General features: G+C 41.2%; 1 protein-coding gene across 1 annotated transcript in view; it reads left to right on the top strand.

The window, feature by feature from the left end:
• The window catches only part of agbl4 (AGBL carboxypeptidase 4), a 278,157-nt gene extending 257,180 nt beyond the window's left edge, over positions 1-20,977 (top strand). The window contains exons 10-13 of the mRNA XM_053322965.1: positions 8,519-8,671; positions 12,373-12,535; positions 20,658-20,751; positions 20,875-20,977. Of these exons, the coding sequence (XP_053178940.1) occupies positions 8,519-8,671; positions 12,373-12,535; positions 20,658-20,751; positions 20,875-20,977 (513 nt within the window). The remainder of the gene's footprint in view (positions 1-8,518; positions 8,672-12,372; positions 12,536-20,657; positions 20,752-20,874) is intronic.
• Positions 20,978-24,410: the final 3,433 nt, after the last annotated feature.

Genomic DNA, 24,410 nt, shown 5'->3' with positions numbered 1-24,410 from the left:
GGACATGGAGAAAGTGTAGAGTGTTGCTAAGGTTGTTCAGGTACCCATGAGGAGGACCTCAGTTTTTTCACCGTTGAGTTTAAGAAAACTGAGTGAAAGCCATGATTTAATTTCCAGTAAGCAGTCGGATAAAGCTATGGGTGACAGAGTGGAAGTAGGCTTAGTGGAAAGATAGAGTTGGGTATCATCAGCATAACAGTGGAATTGTATGTCAAATTTCCTGAGAATGTGACCAAGAGGCAGAAGATAAATAATGAACAGAAGGGGGCCAAGGACAGAGCCCTGAGGAACACCACTAGAGACTGGAGAGGAGCCAGATCTCAGGTTCTTGAGTTGAACAAACTGTGTGCAGCCAGAGAGATATGATCTGAACCAAGCCAGAGGGATGTTGGTGATTCCAATGGAGGCTGATCTGTCCAGGAGGATGTCATGAGAAACGGTGTCAAAGGCTGCACTCAGGTCGAGGAGAACCAGAATGGATAGAAGTCCAGAGTCAGATGCCATCAGGAGGTCATTTGTGATATTCACTAGGGCTGTCTCGGTGCTGTAGAGGGGACGAAAACCAGACTGAAATTGTTCATAGAGGTTGTTGTCAGACAGATGGGTGTGGACCTGAGCTGCAACAGTTCTTTCTAGTATTTTGGAGAGAAATGGCAAGTTTGAGATGGGACGGAAGTTGTTTAAGTCATTTGGATCGGTGCCAGGTTTCTTGAGTGTTGGTGTTATTGCAGCGATCTTTAGTGATGATGGAACAACACCAGAAGTCAGTGAGGAATGAATGATGTCAGTTATTAACGCGGACAGGGCAGGTAGGCAGATTTTTACCAGGTGGGTAGGTAGGGGGTCTAACTGACAGGTAGATGATTTGGATTTATGAATGAGACCAGTTATTTCGGAGACAGTTGGCAGTATGAAGCTGGCGAGCGGAGAGCTGAAGGAAGATGTAGGCCAAGAGTGCAGAGAGGATGCAGAGTTATTTGTAGCTGTCAGTGTCTGGTGGATATTTTCAATTTTGGCATTGAAGAAGGTCATGAAGGTATCACGCTGTGTAACTGTGAGTAAGTGAGGTGGAAGAGCATCAGGTGGTTTTAGAATATTGTTGAGAGTTGAGAATAGGGCTGTAGTGTTCCCATCAGCTGTCCTGATTAAGGTTGAGTAGTAAGTGGTCTTGGCTGAAGAAAGAGCATCCTTGTATTGAAGTATGTGATTATAATACATTTCTTTGTAAACTGCAAGGCTGTTTTTTACATAAAGGCACTCCAAACGACGGCCTTTAGTTTTGAGCTGGCGTAGTGCTGGTGTAAACCAAGCAGCAGAGTAGGTAAAAGAAATAGACCTGTTTTAAGAGTGCCCACAGCCAAAATTAATTTATAAACGCTCATATCTGCCAACAACCACAATGTATTGTGTTATAAAACTTTTCTTAAATGTTTGTATACTGCTTATAAATGGAGGCTTACTAGAGTAAAGTATTAGTAGGACAAGCTGTAGCTGTAGCTACACACACAATGTATAATTGAATGGATATTCATATTTTTAGCCTCTTAAACATTTGGGGAACTGGTGTTTGTTGTAACATAAAACAAATAAATCTTATTCCCAAGAGAGCCAGTGTCTACTAGATGAGTAAGAGGGCAATAGTTTGTTATCATGTTAACCATAAGAACAAATTATAAGCTGATAATAAATACACTTCACTTTTTCTACCCCTGTTGATTACAATTGCATAGAGGAGCTTTAAAAGGACATAACATCTTATATAATAATCACAATGTGATATGGAACGTAAAATAGAAGAGTTGTCTTGTACAACTGTTGTATGAATGACAACCATTGGTATTTGCTTTTAAGCCGGCTGTAAACTTCTCAGTTACACTCTCCTCTCCATCCATCTAAAGGCAAGCTCGCTCAAGCTGTTTCATAAAATTCCATCATTTACCATCTGCGGCTGAACATTGGTCAGCAGGGAAAATGGCTGAAAGAGTCAGTGATGCAAGGAGCTATAATCTGTTCCCAAGCTACCCTGTTGTTTGTTTTGAAAAGAGAGAAATGGAGAGCGAGGGGAAAGAAAAAAAGAAAAGGGACCAAAGAAACAAATGGACCCATCTCCTTCTTAAAGCGATGCTTTTCCAGCTCATTTATCAAAAGCAGAAGAAGAATTCTTTTTGATTGGCTGATTACCAGAAGCATTCATCACTGGCCGACGTATCCCCACCAATTTGACACTGCCATTTTGGATAATTTGTTAAGGATGACAAAGAGGTCATCGTTGCCTTGGCTTCTTTTTGACCTTTTTAATATTAGAAAATTAATTTTCTATCTGAAACAAACGTATTAGGTCCTGTCACACCACCTAGATGAATTTTGCACCTTGAAATCCTTCCTAATGCCCTCCTACAGTCCTACAGTACAGACTCCCTCTGACTTTCTCTTCTGTCGTTCTTTCTTTGTTCAACGGTCAGATTTGCGTTATGTGTGAAGCTGCGGATCTCTCTCTGTGTGTTTCTGTGTGTATGTGTGTCTTCTTCTCTTCTCTCTATGTGCGTTAAAATGTCTTCTGGTGTCAGCCAACCATTTCTGATCCATATCTGAGATTTACGGCCAATTTTTCCCCATCATCCCTGCGTCGTTTCAATCCCCTCATCATCCCTCTCTTTATTCTCTCTCCGTTGGAAGCTGAATTGTCTGCTTTTCACAGGAAGATACGTATGAGGCTCTCGCACAATTTGTATGTTTTTTTCCCCTGAACTTAGTTGACAGGCTTTTACCGTATCTTAATTTTTTGTAAGATTCCACATATTTAAAATTACTTTTCACTACTTCGTCTCTTTCTACTCTTTTCTTATCACCTCTTCATCTACGCGCCTATCACCCTCCTTCCCTTCTCCTTCCCCTGTTCCTCTGGCAGGCCCTCCCGACAGATGTGGCAGCTTATGTGGCACTAACAGGCCCGAAGCAGAGGGCTGCCTGTGCCCGTTCAGCCTGATTACAAGTCACCTCTGTGTTCATAAACAGACAAATACCGCCATCAATTTGAGAGCACGGTACAGACTGAGATGGAGGGAGAAAGGGGGTGGGGGGAAGAAAATCACAGAGATGGAGACAGAAGGAGGGAGAGTTTCGTGTCATTTACTCTCGTCCATGAAGCAGGTCATACCATCTGCCATGTTCTGTCACTGCTACATCATTAGAGGGTCACTGAGTTTTACGGTGATATATAAGTGATATTAAGGGTTTTTTTCCTCTTTGTGTGGGAATAATTTGACTCAGTATGAATGTTTGATGATTCACACCCACCTGTAGGTGGTTCTACTGGAATAAACAAGTACCTTGCTCAAGGGCACTTCATCTGTCATTGCATACATTTTCATCACTGCCCAAATTTGACCAGTTGGTTTGAGTTGTGAACTGGCATTCCTCCGATCATTCCCCTTCATCTAGGCTGCCCACTTTAAAGCCCAGTGGCATATGTCATTCCTCCCACAGGTACTGTTGGCAATAGCTTAATATTTCATAATATGTATTACATGCAGAGTAAAATCAACTTTCTTGTCCCGAGCAAGCAGCAGTTTCTCTTCTCCTCAAAAGGTATGCTGCTGATGCCAAGAGCTTTATTCAGGAGCTTGTAATCCTGCTTCAATCAGCTCTTTTTCCTTTCCATGTAAAGATAAGCCCGGCATTTATGGCCCTCGCTGCACCCCCTGCACCCTGTCTAATTAATATGCAGCAGATAAGTACTTGTCTGACAAAATTCATTCGTTTGACCTTCTAGATTTTACACTAAACTGTTTGCGGCCGCTGCAAGTTCACCACAAGTTGAGAGTTCCCTGGAGTTTCTGCAGCAATATGGGGCTTTTGTTTCTCTCTGAGAGGTTTAATTTGGACAGTTTGCTCCCCTCTCTCTGGTTCTCTCTCTCACTCTCTTAAATTGTCTTCTGACTTTCATTCGGCAGTCTCTGTTTCTTAATTGCCCCTAATTGCTTAATTACAATTTCAAATGAACAATTCTGGAGGTCAGACCGGGTTGTTAATTGAAGCATCAATCACTGTGGTGGGGCCTACAGAACCGTCTGAGTTTGATTGACAGGGCATTAACTGAGTACTGGAATAAGCCTGGACATGACATTGGCTCCATGGCTGTTACACTACTGTTCCTGCTTCTCCTCTACTGTCCTTCATATGACGCTATGAAGGAGAAACCTTCAGGGTTGGAATAAGGACAGGGACAGCTAGAATTGAACTAAAATGAATTGAATTGAAATTGGCCTGTATTTTCTCACATAGCTAACAAGATGGTGGTTTATGTCCTTCATCTTTTTCCTGGCTCTACTTTACACTTGTGCCTGAATGTTTGCTCTTCAGTGGACATGATACACTGTCAATGTCAATCACTGTCTTGGGCCATCGTTATCCCCCAGTTACAAGAACATTAAGTGTCTATGGCTAAGAAAAAAAGACAGAAAACAAACATTTTTAGCAGTATTTATAATTTATTACATTTTTAGTATTAAAAACAAGTCATCAAGGCTGTGTAAGTGTAGTCAATTAGATTTTATTGACAGTGGCATCTTCCTGGAAACAAAAACAAGCCTGTTAAACTGTTAAATTCTGAGTGTTGCACAGCAGTACATGATGCCACATGTTTACTTGTTACTGAAATCTACCTGCTTCACTTCAAACCAGTGAGAAAAAAATCACTGACATAAAAGCACAGACAGAAATATTCCTATCGAAAATGTTTCACATTTTTTTCATCTAAGTTCATCTAAGACCCAGTTTCTCAGTATTGAGAATATATGTTTTCAGGGCCCATAATGCTACAGTGCTACAATAAAGGCAAGAACTTAAACGGAAGAACATGAAAATGCCATAAAGAAATGCTTTTTCTAACTTAATTGTATGCAAAGAGTACTAACGTATACCCCATCGAACATCAGTGTCTGACCTCACATATCGTCTTCTGGCTTAAAACCAGCAAGAAATACCAGATAGAAATCTTGCTCTTGCCTTTTGAGAACAGTGGAGTTTATTATATCAACATACTAATACATATGGTCATAGGATGAGGTGCACAACAGTCCACATACTATTGACCATGTGTTTCCAGCATTTTGTGACTGTGACATCCTTATTAACTGGTTAAAAATGGATCCACTCAAGTTCAGATGGCTAAAGTCACCTCAATTATTTACCAGGATCCTGTATAAACATGTAACAAGCATGTTAACCTCTGTTACACTCCGCCTGCCACATTTGATCACCCGCTTGTCCACCCTCCTCCATCTCACCTTCACTATCTCCTCCTCCTTTTATTCTCCCCCCTCCTCCCAGCCTCCACCTCCTCCAGAGAGAGGGGAGACCCAGGTGATTATTAGGCTGGTTTCCCTCGTCTAGACCTGGGCTGGTTGATTGAAACTCCTTCCATCCTCTTCCTGCTGCCTAATGGAGCTGGATCGACCTCTCTCTCTTTTTCCCTCTCTTTTTTTTATCTCTCTGTCACTGTCTTTTCTCTTTCTTCATCTACCCCCCACCCTCTTTCTTATCTCCTTTTATGTCTCCATATATATTTCTCCCTCTGTCTACCTCCCACCATCACCATTGGCTGCATTTTGTTTTTTCCTCTCTTCTTTTTGTGTTTTGTTTTTCTGTTGTTTCTCCCTCCCTCTTCCCTCCCACTGTCCTCTCCCCTCCTCCTCCCCCTCCTCCTCCTCCACCACCTTCTCCTGCTGCTGTTCCTCTCCTCTGGGGCTCCATCCATCAGGTTGTCGGGGGCTGCTAGCGGCCGACTCCCAGCCACCATATTTCACCGCCAGCCAGCCAAGCAGCTGACAGCACAGCCACCGCCAGGAAATTGCTTTGGCTGTGAGCGGAATTTCAAACACAGGCACACTGCGTCGCCCGGGCCGCACAAGCACTGCTTCCCTCGCTCTCTCTCTTTCTCTCTCTCTGCTGTCAATCTCTCTGCACCTCTCTACGCACATCTCTATGTGTCTCTCTATCTCTCGCTGTCTTTCTGTCCTTTTCCTCGCTCTCTGTTTGTCTTTATGTACTTATTTTCTCTCTTTTTCTCTCTTTGCACGCCCGTCTCTGTATGTTTTTCTGTTGGCTTTTTCCTACACACACACACGCACACACACACACACACACATACACATACACAAACGGACATATACATTGTTTTCTCTCTTTGTTTTTCTTTCGTTTTTTGTTTCTCTGCTCTCTCTGCTTTCTTTCCCTCCCTCCCCTTCTTCTCCCACTATCTCTCTCTCTTCTTTTCCTCTCATTCCTCCCATTCTCTCCTCCTCTTTTTACGACCCACAGGGAACAAGGTGTGGTGCTGAATGCATAATGAGTGGAGAGAGCAAGGGAGGGAGGGAAGGAGATAAAGAGGTGGAAGAAGAAGAAGAAGATGAGGGGAAGAATAAAAGCAGGAGAAGGAGCATAGAGGGACAAAATATAGGAGGGAGAGATGAGGGATGCTGGCTGGTGCTGCTGCAGAGTAAAGGGTCAAAGGAAGGGTGTGTGTGTCTGGGGCTCTGGTTCTGCCCTTGTCAGAACCAGTTTAAGACTGCTGGAGTGAGAATGTTTTTGCCAAGCAAGGTCATTTTTGCTGGTCTTCACTGGCCTTGAGGGGACTGCTTTAGTGTTTAGGGTTGGGGTTAAAGGAGTACACCAGCTTTTTGGATATTGGACCAAGTGAGCATAGAAAGCAAAGTCATGCTTAAGCTAAATCCTCAAACAATCAAATGTGTGTATTCCCACTCCTACTTAGTTGTGAGTCAAATACTTAATCATACATTGCACTGAGTCATAAATGGGGACTAAAATAATTCCAAAAACAAGAAAATGAGATCAGGCTGCAGCTAAGTGGTTGGCGGTTAATCTTAATTTATATACAGTTAAATGTGGGATTTTCTTGACGTATATTCATATAAAAGTCAAACAACAACACGGATAGAAGGCATCGCTGAAATAAAGGGGGCAGTGAGACAATGGAGTCCACAGCTTTTTACCAGACTCAGTTTACATATATTCTATATTCTGTTTTGCAGTTAGTATGCAAGGATATTATTCCATTAACAAAATTGTTTGTCCAGAGAATTTGGACTTTTTCCCACAACATTTTTTTTCATAGATCTGTCTCAACATTGTCTCACCAGGATATACGTCCACATTTTAAAATGCTACCGTCTACCACAGTGGTCCAGACTGGCATATTTAAACAACTATGAATGGATTAACATTAATGGTCCCCTACAGGCCGAATCCTAATGACAATGGTGATCCCCTGACTTTCCTTCAAGCACCATTAGCAGGATGACATTTTTTGCTTTTAGTCAATTTTCTCAACTACTATTAGATGAATCAGTACAAAAATTGGCTCAGGCATTCATGTCTCTTTCAGGATGAATTGTAATAAACTTAACATTAACATAATCTGTTTTTGCATTTTATCTTGAATTTGACCACTACTTTAGGTTACAATCAAATATCTGCAAAACTAATGACATTACCATTAACCTTAGCTGTGGCTCTGTGTTTTGTGCTAATTAGCCAATGTTAGCATATACATTAAAACCATCACCGTGCCTCAGTATAGCCTCACAGAGCCTCCAGGATGTTGAGTAAAGTTGTTGTTACTTTTCTACTGTTACACACAAATGCACTACAAAACTGTTAAAACAATGGTTATACTGAGTGCAGTGTTTCAGGGCACTCTAGTGTAAGTTGCATTTATCTCTTATACTGTCTCTGATAACTTCACCTTCCCTCCAGTGGGTTTCTAATGTTAACATTAGTCCAATACTGAACTTTGTTTGCATTAAATGTCTGAAATCTGTCTTCCACGCAAGTGGCCAGACAGGACAGGTACACATATGACCGTCTTGTATCTAGTCATATCACATTTAGAGTTATAGTTACAGATTAGAGAATAAGTCAAGTCTTTGGAAGCTCCTTATTTGTATCACAAGATAAAGAGTCGAGCAAGTGAAACAGATCTTATCAAATCCATTTTACACAGTGTATACTGAATTGGAGAGACATTACACACTCAATATTAAGTCAATATTAACTTGATAAATAAGTATGGAATGTGTGATGAATCTGTGACATCCCCATGAGAGAGAGTGTGCAGGTCTTTACACTACATTTCTCTCAGCTCACCAGTCCATCTCTGTACTGTAGGTGTGCCCTTCAGAAGGACAGTCTGACTGAAGTTATGTGTGGGTGGTTGGCTCCTTTCAGGTAGAGAGCGTATCCTCAGTCTCTAGTGTCTGGAGGTTTTGTAATCATCCCATGGGTGAGAGCATCTCCCCAGTACACTCTTCCCCAGAGTCTAGAAAGTCCTTCCTTTACTCCCACTGGAGACACTCTGGTGTGGACGGTTGCACACATTGTCATAAAAATACACCATCTTGTCCACTAACCGGTATTTTTTTAACTTCTTTCTGTGTGTCTCTGTTTCTGTGTCCCTCTGTTCTCCTCCACTCTCCTCCCTCCCTCTCTCATCCATCAGAGAGTTAGTTTGGAGTTCTACATTGATGTCCATGCCCACTCCACCATGCTGAATGGCTTCATGTACGGCAATGTGTTCGAGGACGAGGAGCGCGTCCAGAGACAGGCTGTCTTCCCCAGACTGCTGTGCCAAAATGCACCAGACTTCTCCTTTGTAAGTCACACACACACACACACACACACCAGAGGAGGGCTCAGGAGCAGAGTGCCACCAGCTCCAATCTTTTGGGGCTAGCTCAGACAGAGCACATGAAATAGTTCTATCTCAGCAGCTACTGCTGAGGTGGTGTTCAGTGAGGCACTTAATTGCCAACTGCTGCACTCTTAGTGCAGTGGCACATGGTGGCACATAGTTGAAGACCTTGCTTGCGCTGGGCACCTCCCTGGTGTAAACATGTGTAAGTGCATGACTATGAAATAGGGCATTGAATGAAAAAAAACTTGCTTAGCTCTTTTTTCCAGAATGAACAGGGGGGGGAGAAGAGAGAACAGGTGAGTTTCTGGAGAATGAAGATCCAGATCAAATATGTCCTGGATGAGAGAGAGAAAAAAAGAGAGTTGCGCACAGAGCATGGACACACATGTGCATGTGGCTGTTGGACAACAAGCAAACAGAGCATAAGAGAGAAGCATCAGTTTTCTAAAATTTTACAGTGCATGGCAGATTAAGACCAACCTGCCAGAGGGATTATGTTAACAGATACGAGGGCTTGAAATACTAAAGGAATAGGAAACTGATTGAAAATGAAGGCGAGAAGATGAGATTAAAGTTGTGATTTAAAGGACTCAACAGAGTCAGTCTGTCTGATGTCAGCAGGGAGATTATTCCAGAGAAAGGCCCTGCAGCCCTGCTGACTTCTGAGCTCTGGGGACAGACAGGCGCCCTGCAGTCTGTATGTATTAATTAGCAACACATAATGTACCCAGCATAGACACACACTAAAATAGAAACACACACACACTACACAGAGGAGCTGTTAAATTATTTGGGAGGATAGGTGTGCAGAAGAAGAAAGGAGCATGTTCCAGCTGTGCACAAAGGCTCTCACCTTGACCACAAAAGAGAGGAGACGAGGTGAAGAGAGTATAAAAGATGAGAGGTGAAACTCTATGAATTAACTAGTAACAGGATACAGAATATTTACAGAACAGCTATCCAATGATTTCATTCCTTGTATATACAGCATTAAAAAAAAGATATGAATTATGTAAAAAAATATATATATATTGTAAAAATTCTGTATTAGGTTAGCATAATATTGGTAGCAGTAGTCAAATATATGAATGAACATTGTATCTGGATTTTATACTATCCACCCCAAAATATGGTGAGAAGAAAATGAGAATATTAGCAAACCCATTAATATGAATGTGCATTTAAACTGTGTGTGTTTGCATGTATACTGTAGGTCATGGTAAAACACTTGACACATGAATCTTCAATATGTATATTCTGCTAAAGCACTCTTTTAGGAGGCTGAATCTGGGTTTATTTGGACAGAGAGGATTGTGTAAAGCAAAGGAGGCAAGAAGGAGAAGAGATTGAACAGAGGGGAGACACAGAAAAGCATGTGGGAGGAAACATGCATTCACTGTGATGCGCCTTCATCCAGCCACGCATGCATAACTTCAACACCTTTTCATACAGATACATTATCCACCAAACCGTTTCCTGTCTACTATGTGTCACTTCCACTGACCTTCGTTTTCTCAGTCACAGTGACATTTCATAGCAGAGCCACTTACACACATCATAAAGAATAACCTTTATTGCCAATTGACACTCAGTGCCAACCTGGATACAGAGACAAGACAGACAGGTGGACGTTCACCCACACATGTATGGAAATGTCACTGATTGTCAATGTCCATACAGTATGCAGTGTTATGAAGGACGAGTAAAACGCTATTTCAGGAAAAAAATGTTCTGCTTCTCTCTCTCTCTCTGTATTGCTTGTGTGACAGCTGGCCCAGGGGTCATCTCCCTTACTGTGCTTTTGTCCCTCTACCCATTCAGCACTACCTAAAGCCCAGTGCAACAGCAGCAGTAGCACAACACAATCATGCCAAACTCCCACTGGTGGCCGCCAAGTCTGCATTTCAGCAGGGCAGCTCTCACTGCAGCAGAATGGAGTGACAGTGAATGGAAACTTTTTCCACACTCTTCCCAAGACAGCATCATATTTGTGTAGTACAGCTGACACACTCAAACCCAAAATAGATGGGATGGGTTTTTTTTCTGCTATAGCCACTTACAACCAGTCTTTGTAATGACTTTGTATGCAGTGAATTAGTGCAAAATAAGCTACCCTTCATAATTTGTCCTGGCTTCTCAAGAGAATTACCCCTGCAAGTTACAGAGAAAGAAATCACTGGACGCTAATTTATTTTTACTGATGAGATGGGTCAGCCGATCTTGACCGCATTTATTTTATTTCTTCATTTCTCAGTAAGGAAATATGATTTAATGCTGGTCATTCCAACACCATGACAGCCACACATATGTCAAATCAAATTGCGAGTCAAATATTTATGATGGAAATGGTTTCTGTGCAGATATTAATGGATATTTTATTGTAAATGCAATGATGTTTGTTTTAATTTAGCTTGTCAGGAGGTTGTTCAGTTAGTAAGTGGATTCAAGACCTCAAAGTATATATATAATGCAATTTATAATGGCAGTGATAGTAAAGTACTTTAGACACACTTAATTTGACTTACAATATTATACTTAAGCCTAATGTCTGATGTATTTCAACAAAAACATGATACTTTATTGTGGTTGTCATCTCAAATAACCTGTATACATTTGCTGAAAAATGTCACAGTGCCAGTTCAATGGAAATTCTTATGATTTGATTTAATAAGTGTCAGTAGCTGGGAACGTTTCCCCAGCTGAAATTTCCCAACATTCAATTATTTCAAAGATCTTTTCATTTGGAGTTGATCCTGAGAGAAATATGTGGTTATTTAGTTGTTAAATGCTTCACTGTCTTCGCCAGCTAGTTGCTAGTTTTTGTCTGTGTGCTGTTTGGTGCTGGTGCAGGTAGAATTGGTTAAATAGAGAATTTTGCTGTCTGCTGCTGCTAGGAGAGTATGACAGTTAGCCAAAAGACTATGGTTGCAGGCTGTAAAAGCAAAGCAATGAGCTGATAGAGGTTCTCCAATTGGTTTCTAAAATGTTTGCACTTAGTCATTTGATCCATTGTTATCATAAAAATACTCATTATAGCCACTTCAAGATGATATTTGAGCATTATATGATTTGCCATGTATGACCTTTTCTAAACCTGTGTTCTCATGTTAAAATAACACAGTACTGTACTTATGAAGAGATTGACTCTATTACAACACAATAATTGCTTTGAGATTCTACAGAAGTTGGCAACCACTAACCAATTTCCACCAACTAGACAGTGTAGAAGAAGAACAGATATTTGAAAGTACATTGATGTGTACACTGGGGCACAAAAACACCAAAGTAATATGTTTTTCTGAATGTGTTTTTATTTATCTATTTTATTTTTTACTTTAACTGTCTTTGAGAAATCATCTGTCATTCAGGTTTTCATAGATTAGAAGCATCTGATATTGGAATGATTCAGGTGGGAAACATCATCAACTACTGCTACAGTCTGAAAAGTAAAATCATAACAGATTCTTTGGAGCTATGGTGGTATTTAAAGTTATGTGTCATAGGGGGGCTAATGATCTCCTTAGGGAAATTCTGCAGACTTCTTTAACAAGATGTTTGCTGACACAAAGACTTCATCCTAAATCCTCTGACTGAGGTGTCTCTCTAAGAGCAGGTCTACTTCAATGTCTCACATGTTGTTTTTCTGTGTATTCTTCTAGTCCAACACATCCTTTAACCGGGATGTGGTGAAGGCCGGTACCGGTAGACGTTTCCTCGGTGGTCTTCTTGATGACACGTCCTACTGCTACACTTTAGAGGTGTCGTTCTACAGCTACATGACGGCTGGCAGCACAGCTCCTGTGCCCTACACCGAGGAAACATGTATCTTTCAACACATGGGATCTATGTTCGTGTATGTGTGTCTCCTAATGTGTGATGGTTCAGGGTGTCGAGAACATCATTAATGTTCTTTTATGTCTACATCTACATCTAATATCTACACACACACACACACACACACACACAAACACACACACACACACACACACACACACAAACACACACATACACAGACACACACACACACACACTTTTTCTTGCAGTTAGAATCTCCCACTGACTACCACTGAAATCAAGCCAATTGATCTTATAATCACTGGAGTCATTATGGTAATATCTGTGTTCCTGGTTGTGTGTGTGTGTGTGTGTGTGTGTGTGTGTGTGTGTGTGTGTGTGTGTGTGTGTGTGTGTGTGTGTGTGTGTGTGTGTGTGTGTGTGTGTGTGTCAGGTCATGTGTACTCACTAGAAAACCATGTTGCTCTTTTGTTGCTTCTTGTTGCGACAGATGTGCAGTGACAGAATAGGGATGTGATAGCTGCATCTATTGATTTCATTTACAAAGGAGAGGAGAGGAGAAAGGGGCTCGTGTTGGCATGTGTAGTGCCGTGTGTGCTCAGTTGAGGCTTTGATTGCGATAAACAATAGAACAATGGGACAAACATGATTCCTGTCTACTACAATCAAGCACACACAGACACACACAAACACACATACATTTATCACAGGAACCGAAGGTCACAGGTGCCTTAATGGAGCCAGATGGAAGGAAGTTTTCCTCCAGCTGACCTTCTCAGGACTGAAGAACTCCTGAGAGCTGGCCAATGGCAGTCTGATCTTACTGATAGAGCAAGTGAGAAGAGCAAGAAAGAGAGATTTAGAGAGATTGATAAGAACCCTACATATGAAAAGTACATATGTGCTCTCCTACATATATTCTGCAGGTGGAGGGGAAGGATGGATATAGATGTAGCACTAGTGCCATCTAGTGCCAAGAGCTGGCACTGTGTGCCTCATCACAGAGGTGGTTTATTCACGATTTGCAACCACATGTAAAGATAGAGACAGTTCAGATCTACATATCGAGCAAAAATGCACAAACTAACTCATAAATATGTGGTTTGTGTGATCTGTGATGCAGAGAAAGACTGATAATCTTAACCAACTTTGTCCTCTTTGCTCCACCCTTTTATCACTTTAATGATTCTCATAATGGTCTTTGCATCAAATAGAAATGCAGGTATGTGCATCCACACAGCACACCACCTCAGCCATAAACAAATAGTTAGTATTACATTTAGGAATCAAGTGTCTGGCCGTTATGCTACACAAACAGCACATAACAAATTCCAGCTAGTCTTTTCATTCCAGTTGGTGACAGAGGGCTCGGTGCCAGATAAGAACAGAGAAGCAGAGCTGAGGGGACATTTCTTCTGAAGGTCAAATTGGGACAAAACCTAGCTGTGGTGAGAGGACTTGCTTGATCTTTTTTTGTTTTACAGGAGAATGCTTGTGTGTGTGTGTGTGTGTGTGTGTGTGTGTGTGTGTGTGTGTGTGTGTGTGTGTGTGTGTGTGGTTAGCTATGAGGAGGGGCTCCACAGGGTGGGCAGGCAGTACAGGGACCTGGTGTAGAGTGGAGATTGGGGTCAGGCAGGTTGAAGGAACCGACCATGTCGCTTTTTACGCCCCAGCAGTCAGCTCGATGGAGCGTGCAAATCATCAACAGAGACCTTTAGCATCTCAACGGCACCCCCACCTTTTTCACCTGATGCACACACACACATACACACACACACACTCATTCACACACACAGCCTAATACATGACAAATAAATAATAACCTGGACCCCTAACTCCCACCACCTTCCAAACCTGCTGCCCTTAGCCTTTCATCTTTCTTGACTCTACTTCTCCACTGCTGTGACTTGTAGCCACCAAAATTGAAATCTTAACCTTTCTCACAGCTGAGACTTTTGTCACAGTTTGAAGGTGCTCAGAAAAAAGTGTGACACAGTGTATGTGTGTGTGTCTGTGTTTGTTTTCTGATCTCTTCTCTCCTCTTCTCCTCTCCTCCTCTCTCCTCTATTCTGCCCTTTCCTCTCATCTCGTCACCCAGAACATAACAGCTCATTATATCATCTAGTCAAGCTGAGAATCCTCTTCTCTGAAACAGCAGGGACAACCTCAATTGTGTGTGTCTGTCTTCTTTTCGTCCTCTAATCATTTAACACCTGTGTGCCTGTGTGTATGGACCATTGTGCTTCATTGTGTGCATATGCCTTCTTATATGTGTATGTGCTTATATATATTTATTTATTTATTTACATACTGTACATCAAGTTTGCAATAGCAACGTAAATGCAAATCTCACCGACATGGACATTTTTCTTTAGGTTTTTCTATTTTCATTGTCCTTTTGTGACGGACCTTCCAGTGCAGACTGTGAAGCTTAAACTGTAAAGTCATAGTGGATGAAGGTTCAGAGAATCTGGGACCTTGTTCAAAACTCAGCTTGATACTTTCTGTTGTGGCTGTGTGCTGTGTGCTGTGTGCTGTGTGTGTGTGTGTGTGTGTGTGTGTGTGTGTGTGTGTGTGTATCATAGGCTACTTTTGGGGACAAATTTAGACTTAGGATCAGTTAATTGGGGATCACTTATACACTTGGGGACAAAAACTGTGTCCCCAATTAGGAAAAAGCTGATTTTTGAGTCAGTGGTTAAGGTTAAGGGGTAGGTTTAGGCAAGTAATAGTTATGGTTGGGGTTAGGCTTAGTCTCCAGATGAATGAAAGTCTATGTAATGTCCCCAAAAGTGACTATGGTCTGATATATGTGTATGTGTCTACATGTAAGTGGCACCGTCTGTGTGTGGTGTGTGTGTGTGTGTGTGTGTGTGTGTGTGTGCGCGCACATCAAGCGTTTGTGGCCAGCTTTCTTTCATAGGTGTCTTTTTGTGCTTTTTGTGTTAGGTAGTGACACTCCTTTCTTTGACTTTGAAGAATTATTCCAAAACTTTAAAAGCTTTTCAGGCTATATTTTCCCTTGTTTTAACTGTGTTGAGTTTGGCATTTGCTTTTGTCTTATTTGATCCCTGCAATTTTTGCTGTTTTTCTTCAGTGGAAAGACGTGCAGAGGCCTTTGAAACTGTGGTTCTCCCATCAAAGGTGCTCACTCACAATAATCAATCTCTAATCAAGTGTGATGTCGTGGCCAGCAGGATTGTGTGATGTTGGCTAACTTGAAATTGCATCGATGCAACATTGATTGACAGCCAGTACAACTGGCTTTGACTGGTCCTATAGGTGCATGTGTGTATACACACACAAATACACACTCCTCATTCTCTTTGTGTGTGTGTGATGTCTGTCTGCCAAAACAGCAACACCCAGATGTGCAACTCACCATAGCAGTGGGACTCCATGAATACAAGAGATGCCAGTGGTACACCGTATGCATCAGTGAACTTGACACCCAATGGACAGGCTGTGACAAGTATGGAAATGATATAGCTTGGAGGCAAATATGCTTCACTACCACGCATCATACACATCATATCACCCAGACATGCACAAATGGATGGGTAATCACACATGCAAGCATGTGTGTAAGCAAACACACACATACTTGCACGAATATCATTGCAACGCTCATACTGTATGAACAGGTGTCCTCACATGAGTTCTTTTGAAAGATGCACAAACACACCTTTACACACCTAGTTTTGTTGTGGCAGTTCTTTGGAAATGGTTATGATGGAAAGCGGAGGTTCTTTGAGAGTCTGAGAAGTTTGGAAATGTCACACTGACTAAAAAAGGCTCACAGCATAGTGTTTACTGTTGAAACATTTCAAATAGTTAAAATACTAAAACAAAGTTGAAATGGCAGCTAAAATGGAAGTGCTGTAAGAAGTTCAAGTTTCAATTTCAGTTCAAGCACCGAGAAATATTGAAATCATCAAAGTGTGATGGAGCTGAAGTGTCAGCTGAAGTGTAATGACTGAAAGTAGATGAACTTCCAGTTAAATGGTAATAGATGAATGCAGTGGAACTGTCTTTTGACATCAGATGAAGAGTGAGAGTTAAAGGTAGTTGAAGTGTGAGTTGATGTGTAACAACTGAAACCAGCTGAACTGTCATTTGAGATGAAATGTTTAGTGTTTTGAAATGAAACTATAAAGTGCCATACTGTAAAATGGAAACTATTCTGTTTTCAGAGCAGCATAGATCCAGCTAGTGTACACTGTTAGAAAACAGAAGCCATGCTTACATATATATATTTGATTAATCAGCTTTCAGAGTTTGTGTCCTTGGCAGCGACAGCTCCTCCTGTCAGAGATTTAAATCAGCTCCTTTTTGTCCCTTTGGGCAACAGGACGTGAGGTCTTTCAGTCTGGCGAATCGCTATTGGGGACAAAACTGTCCCTTTCTGTATTGCTGTTGTTGACTAGCCTCTTAATTAGCATTGATAATTAGTTCTCTACGTGTCACTGCAGTGACAGAAACTGTCAGTGGCCTGTATTGATGGCTCCAATGTCCCCTTGCTTGTCTCCTTGTTAACTCCCATCTGATCTGGACAACATTCTCCCCGTGTCTTGTCCGTTTTACCACTGGGGGCCTTGTTGTCTGATTGTCACCTTGTCTGTCTTTCTGCCAGGACCAAACACGAGGGACATAATGGTGAAATCCGCTAAATGCCATGCTGACAGTAAACAGCTGCAGTAAACAAGTCATGACGTCCAAAACCCCTTTGTCTCCTGTGTCCCGTATCTCATCAGCTCCTAAGCTAGCATGCCCTTGAGCCATGACAATGACCTGCTATTGATTAGACAAGACCATTATGTGTACCAAGATGTTAAAGAATACACTTCACACACCTCAGTGACAGGTAGGCAATCTGCTGACAGATTTCTTCTGAAGTGCAGTGTGACGATGGCCTGGCACACACATACACATACACACACACACACACACACACACACACACACACACACACACACACACACACACACACACACACCTCTATGACCTCCACAGAGATGGATAATGATTACTCAAAAGTAATGATAATGCTTTTAGATGCATTAATGTTGATCATACCAAAGTATGGGTTCATGGCATAGAAGCTGCCTAGCCGAAGTTTTTCTTAATATTTCTGCTGCCATCCACCTCGGTAATCCAAGCTAGAGCCCACCGACTGTTTCCTGGCTCACGTACATATCACTTCCTGCTGCAGCAGCAGCCTCATTCCAGACCCCACGGTTTCCCCCGGCAATGGGCCAGACAGCAGTCAGGGCATCCTCTGTGTCTTCGACCATTCGCCCCATGGATGAAGTTCTCCTTCAGAAGCTGACCGTCCATCACAAAACCGCCTGTAATGGACGGTGAGTCGTGACAAGCCAAGCTGAGAGGCCATCTGCGCACGGTGGGGTCCGGGAGATATTTTTGTCGCTGAGCGTGCCTGGCCAAAGAGCTCAGGACTGGCACCGAGCTCTGCTGATGAAAGAGAACGGAGGAAAATACCAAAAAACTTTCCTGAGGTCAGAATGAAGATGTCAAGGATACACAGAGAGTGGAGTGTTTGTTTGTTGGTTTGCAGTTTATCAGTATGATTGTGCTTATGTTAATGTCTATGCACAGTACGTGTTTGTGGCTGTTTATCAGTTTAACAAAAACTAGTATTTAAAGCCTACATTAGAACTAACATTGTACATTATAAAAGCAGCATAAAAGCAAGATTCAGAAGGACACAACCTTAGTCTGCTTTTTTTGTAGTTTCATCTCCGTCTAATCATTATCATCAGCTATCCGTCTAATGAGACAGACTGTTGGGCCCATACACACACACACACAGCAAGTCTGGCCTGATGCAGGACTCACAGACAAACAGCCATATGGGGTGTAAACATAGACTCTGGAGTCATGTGGAGAGTGTTGCCATCAGCCTGGCGGGTGAAGAATGAAGTCCTGTGCATACTCTCGAACATACGCAAAAACACTCTCATACGCCAAGGTGACAGACTTACTACAGAAGGGCCTGCTCACATATTCACAGCACTAACTTAGTATACCCTTGATAAACAGTTAAGCTTTTCAGCGTCATAGCAACCAGGATTTATGTAGTACAGATCATTCTTTGATCATTACAAGAAATTGGACAATAAAAATGACCTAAGTCACTGTCTTTTTGTTTTTCATCCCTGTCTGTATTCCAGTTGTTTCAATCAACTGGATGTGACAGATAGATGTTCCAGCGCACGACAGGCCATATCTGAGTATCAACAAGGTAATGACAGGGGAAAGTGACAGATTACGTCTCTGTGTTGCTCCATCATGCTCCAGCCTGATGAAGAATGGACGTAGCTGAACATCAATGCCTCAAAAGAGGAAAAGCCTCCATATATTTTTCTGTTTTGTGTTGGAATCTATATGTAGAATATGTATGGATGTTCTGTACAGATGTTGGATGATGGAATAAGGATGGACAGATGAGATTGGCAGCTGATATTGATGGATGTTTTTCAGGCCACTTGCCTCAGTGACTAGATGAAATTTACTTCTGTTAGTGACATTGTTCTTATTTATCTGTGTTTACTATATCCTCACTCTTGGTGATTGGGAACATTGTTGGCATTCGGTGGTTCCTTACTTCTTCATTATCTGAATCTGATTGTCATCATTGCTTGCCCTGGTAGCCTAATGACCACAGGCTTAGCAACAGCACTCATAGACACTCAGCTGTTTTATAAAAGCAGTGAAGTTATTGATATTGTCCCTAATGTAGTGAGGGACAATTGTGCAGCGGATGATGTGTGCGCTCACCCCTGAATTTAAATAAGGCCTCAGAGTTTAAGTAATTGCTTTTGTGTGATTCACACCAGCATCATGCATTTGGCTGATGTGAGTGAAATGCGGTTGATTTAGTGTTGCTTAATTCAGAAAGCGGCGTGTGGTACCTTCAGGATTTACGCTGCTCATTTCTCTAGGCGCTGGTCCCTATACTTATTTACTGTAACTCATATGTTGGTGATGACAGAGGGCAGACTTGTAGACTTTCACTTTATGTTTTATTTCTAACATCTAAGTAGAGATTTAGTGGTTTGAATGTGTCATGAAAATATACATCACAGATATTATAAAATCTGAATGCCTGAACTCCTCAATAATCATTTTTCTTTTTGAGATCTTTGAACTTTAGTTGATTGTGCAGTATTTTTAACACCACCAGTGGTCCACAGACTTTTTCTGTCATGCCTACTTTGTATGCTGAAAACATTTTCCTTCTTGGCCTAGCATCAGCGCACTCTTGTTTCCTGATTGTTTCGAATTAAATAAGTTTAAAGACCTTTTTCACAAAAACTATTTTGACATGTCGTAGCAGGGAAAGCACAGGTGGAATAATATTAATAATGGCTCCATTCCAGCAAATATTGCAATGCAATTCATCAATTACCAAAGTCAAAATGTCTATTCAACTTAGAGCAGTATTAACTAAGCAATGTTAACATGTTAGCAAAGAATTGCCATTTACACAACCAGACGATGCAGAGCAAAAACAACATTTAATTAGGATCATGTTTCTGGCCACGTGATAGATTTAATCCCAGTACTCACTCCGTTTTTAGTTCTGTTTTGTTCTCCAATACCTCCTTAAGGAAATATTTGGCTCTTTAGCAACTAAATTTCCATTAAGTAGTTCACTAGTTAGTGGTTAACTTTGTTTGACTGTGGTTTGGTGCTGGGAAGGTAATGTACCCTTGAACTCTCTTCATTAAAATGGCTGCAGGTTGCTGGAAATGCTTTAGATGAGAAAAGTGAGAGTGGATCAAAACAATATAGTTACAGACTGTAAAACCAAAACAATGAGCTGAAAGATGCTATAATCAAAAATCAGTTGTGCTGAGAGAAACAGTTGGGTGATATTCTTCTGTAGATACTAGGAATGACCATTTTCAGATTACATATATTTAATCATTTGGCGGTATTCAGAAGAATACTGATCACTGCAGCTTGAAGTTTCATGCCACATTTTCCCCCTTCTGCAGTGACTATGATTACGAAAGGGGGTCCATATACTAGTTTGTGAACCACAAATTTAGAGATTATTTTGAGCGTTTTTACCTGAGACTCATCTAAAGACAAAAAGACCAAAGCTTTAACTCACTGACTTCAGATATGAAACTGGGCAGGAACGTGGCCCGAACCTTCCTGGATTACTACAAACTCAATAATCTCATCAAGGACAACAGACCAACTCACATTAAAAGGTAATGTATGATTATTCACTTTGCGCATTCATGCTCAACCAAATTAATGTATTTGTATTTTACCATTTGCTGAACTTTATACCACTATCTCAGTCATTCATGTTAATATGTTTCTGTGTGCAGTCCTGAGGTGATGTCCCAGACAGACAGCAACACAAAGGGCAATGGTGTTGGCAGAGATGCAGCGGACAGAGAGAGGGAGAAGAGCCAGAGTGTCAGGCACTAGACAGACGGACACAGACTGAGCATGTATAAAATGCAGAGTGCCGTAGCAGGAGGATCCTTCACACTTCATTGCCTTTAGAAGCTCCACATCTCCCTGACTATAAAGACTTATTTTCACAGATTTGTAACGGTGGGATGACTGGTCCTTGCAGAACTAAAATCAGAACAGGTTTCCTCCCGGGTTATTTAGTTACTATAAAAATGTGACTATTGAATGGCAATAGGAGACATCTAAACACATCTAAAGACAGTAACCTAAATCCCATCTGAGGCCTTCATTCGGCAGCTTCTTTTTTGTGCATACAGTTGTAAATGTATAATTTTGGTTTAAGTTTTGCTGTGGACAAAATACATTTTTCATCATTTGACTGTATTATCCAAGGTGCAACTGTGCAAACAAACAAAAACTCAACAAATAACAATAACAAATGATCTGACATTGTATGCAAGAACGTATGGCAAACTTATCACAGAGACCCAGATAACCAGAACATCCATCTTCATTATGATGACATTTTGAGACAATACAAATACAAGCACACCAGTAACCAGCTCTCTGAAACTGAGGAATCCAAACCAGTTGTGGGATAAATGGAAACCCCAAAACAAAGATGAAATGGCAATTCAAGATGGCATTACTTGGACTGATGACTTAAGTGAGTTGTGTAGTATTATTACAAAATAACAATGATCAATACAATACATACATTAAATGGAAAACTCTGAAGCCCTTCTAGATTACCCAATAAAAGAACAACAACAAATAGAAATCATCCAATCCTTGAAAACCAAAAGACTCAACAAAATGATTAAGTACCATAAAATCAAATAAATATGACCTTAACAATTAGCAGGGGAAATGTGTCACTAGTACCCTGAGAAAAATATTCTGCATTAATCATTAATAAACACCTTGTCAATTTTCTTAATAAGCACACCATTCTGCATAAAAGCCAAATGGGATTTGTGCCAAATTCCCACACAACAGACCATATTTAGTCTCTAAATATAGTCATTGAACACAGAAAAAAGATGTTGATTTCAGAAAAGCTGGCACGGGGGCCTTTTCTATAGGCTAATTGAAAATGGAACTGGGGAGAAAAACATATGGACATGCATGCAAAAAGGAAATGTGCACTATAGACTGAAGACAAACAAATAGCCTTCTTCTCCCAGGCCTGGGGAGTGAAGCAGGGGAGCAATATCCGTCCAATTCTCTTCCATCCACACTATATATCAGTGAATTAGCAAACCAGTTCGAGCTTTCCACGGCACCTGGCCTCACCCTGAAAGGAACAGAGATCAGGGGTCTCCTGTGCGCAGATGACTCAGTGTTGCTTTTACCCTCTAAAGATGGTTTGCAGCAGTACCTTAATCTCCTGCAGAAACTCTGTCAGACCTTCTGTGCCCTGTCAGTAAACACAACAAAAACAAAGAAAATGACCTTTCAGAAGCAATCCAGAAATCAGGTTAAGACATACAATTTCTATTTGGACACCACTAAATTACAACATACAAAAACACTACACAAAGCTTGGCCTCAACATCACTTAGGTAGCTTCAACTTGGCTTTGAAAGACCTAAGAGACAAACCAGGAGAGCTTTCAACACAACAAAAAGAATCTGCATTGCAACTAAAATCTGGCTAAAAATGTTTCTATTTGTACAAGATTCAATTATTCTTTATGGCAGTGAAATTTGGTGAACCAAACTAAATAATGAATTTCACAAATGGGGCAAAACCATCAGAATTTTTCCACACTGAGAATTGAAAACACCCCAAATATTCAGAGAAAGACACTAAACAATGTGCGCAGAGCAGAACTTGGCCAGTACTCCCTCATACTAAAAATACAAAAAAGATCAATTAAATTGTACAATCACCTAAAATCCAGTAACCCCCAGACATACCATCACAAAGCTTTAACCTGCCAAGAGCTGAAGCCAGAGAACAGTCCCCTCAGCCAGCTGGTCCTGAGGCACTCTGCAGACAAGCCGACATATCCCAGACAGCCTCAGGACAGCAACACCAACTCAATTTGACCAAACCAAATTATAAACATTATAAAAATGAAAAATATACTGCATATTGGAAAGAAAAACAACCAAAACACAGAGTAAATTACAATGTTACTGAGTTAACACAGTCTAGCCATAGAAAAGGGTCACCCGACCCAGAGCAGGCTGCAAGAGGAGGAGATGCTCTGCTCCTACTATGACACAGGAGAGACAGAGCTACCCTCTCTCACCTCATGTCAAAAATACCAAACTTTGTTGTGTCGAATTTTGTTTCCCCCCTTGAATAATGTTCCCCTCCTGCTAAAATTGTGTCTCTCATAGTACCACATCTGAGGTTGGAGTTAGGTTATAGTTATTGTTAGTTGGTTGGGGTTAAGGTTAAGCATCTCAGGAGACGACTGGTTGGGGTTAAGAAGAAGGGGGAACACATATCGACGGGGGAACAGATACAATAGACATAACACTCCCCTGTTTAGTGGGAGAAATACCAAAATGTGAAATGATTTCATATCCTTGTGTCATGACTTGAGAACAACCAGTGGGAACTGAAAATGGAAAATAATGATCTTTGTGGTTGTTGTTGTTTGTTTACTGTTACACCTGCCAAGTATATTGGTTTACAATAACGTCATAATTGAATTCTGTTATGCAAAATCACACACACACACACACATCCTGTGATGTCTTTATATCCTTATGAGGACACTGACATCAATCAGCCATAACCCTAAACTGAACCTAAACCAATTTCTAACTTTAACCTTAAAACCAAATCTTGACCCTCGAATTGCCCTTTGAAGTTGTAAGGACCGGCCAAAATATCCTCACAACACAGAAATGTCCTGCTTTTCAAATGAAATTGGTTCTCTCAAAGATAGAAAGACAAAAATACACACATAACGTCACTCTTCTTGTTTTAATTTATGAAACGTATTTAGTTTTGTTTCATTCACTGATTGGCAGCATCACTGTTGTGACATTCATGCCAATAAAGCAGATTTGAATGGAAACGAGCTGCACTGAAAGAGGTTTTGATTTGCCACTTCTTGGTCACATGACTGCACATCCGCTCTGTGACTGTTGCTGTTTGGCAGCTATGACAACGAACTTTGAAAATTGGATGAATGGCTTCTGTGAAGAGGCTCTCCTTCTCTAAACCGCATCAAAAGTCTCTGAAATGCACCGTGTACCTGGACATTCAGGCAGTAAGTACGTCCTTGTAGTGGCTCCTTTGCTCCAGATCTAACAAACCAACCTAGTAGTTAACTAACTAGCCATGTTAGCTAGCAAGCCTAACACTAATTTACGCTTACGTCCTTCTCTCCTCTCTCCTCTTCCCTTTTTAAACCATGTCGCTCCGTAACCTAAAGATGATGAAATGTTGTAGCTCAGCTGATAGCGGTTCAGTTAGTATG

The sequence above is a fragment of the Scomber japonicus genome, chromosome 7 (assembly GCF_027409825.1).
Source record: "Scomber japonicus isolate fScoJap1 chromosome 7, fScoJap1.pri, whole genome shotgun sequence".
NCBI classification, from domain to species: domain Eukaryota; kingdom Metazoa; phylum Chordata; class Actinopteri; order Scombriformes; family Scombridae; genus Scomber; species Scomber japonicus.
The sequence above is the reverse complement of the archived record's forward strand: the minus strand, read 5'-3'. Positions and strand labels throughout refer to the sequence as shown.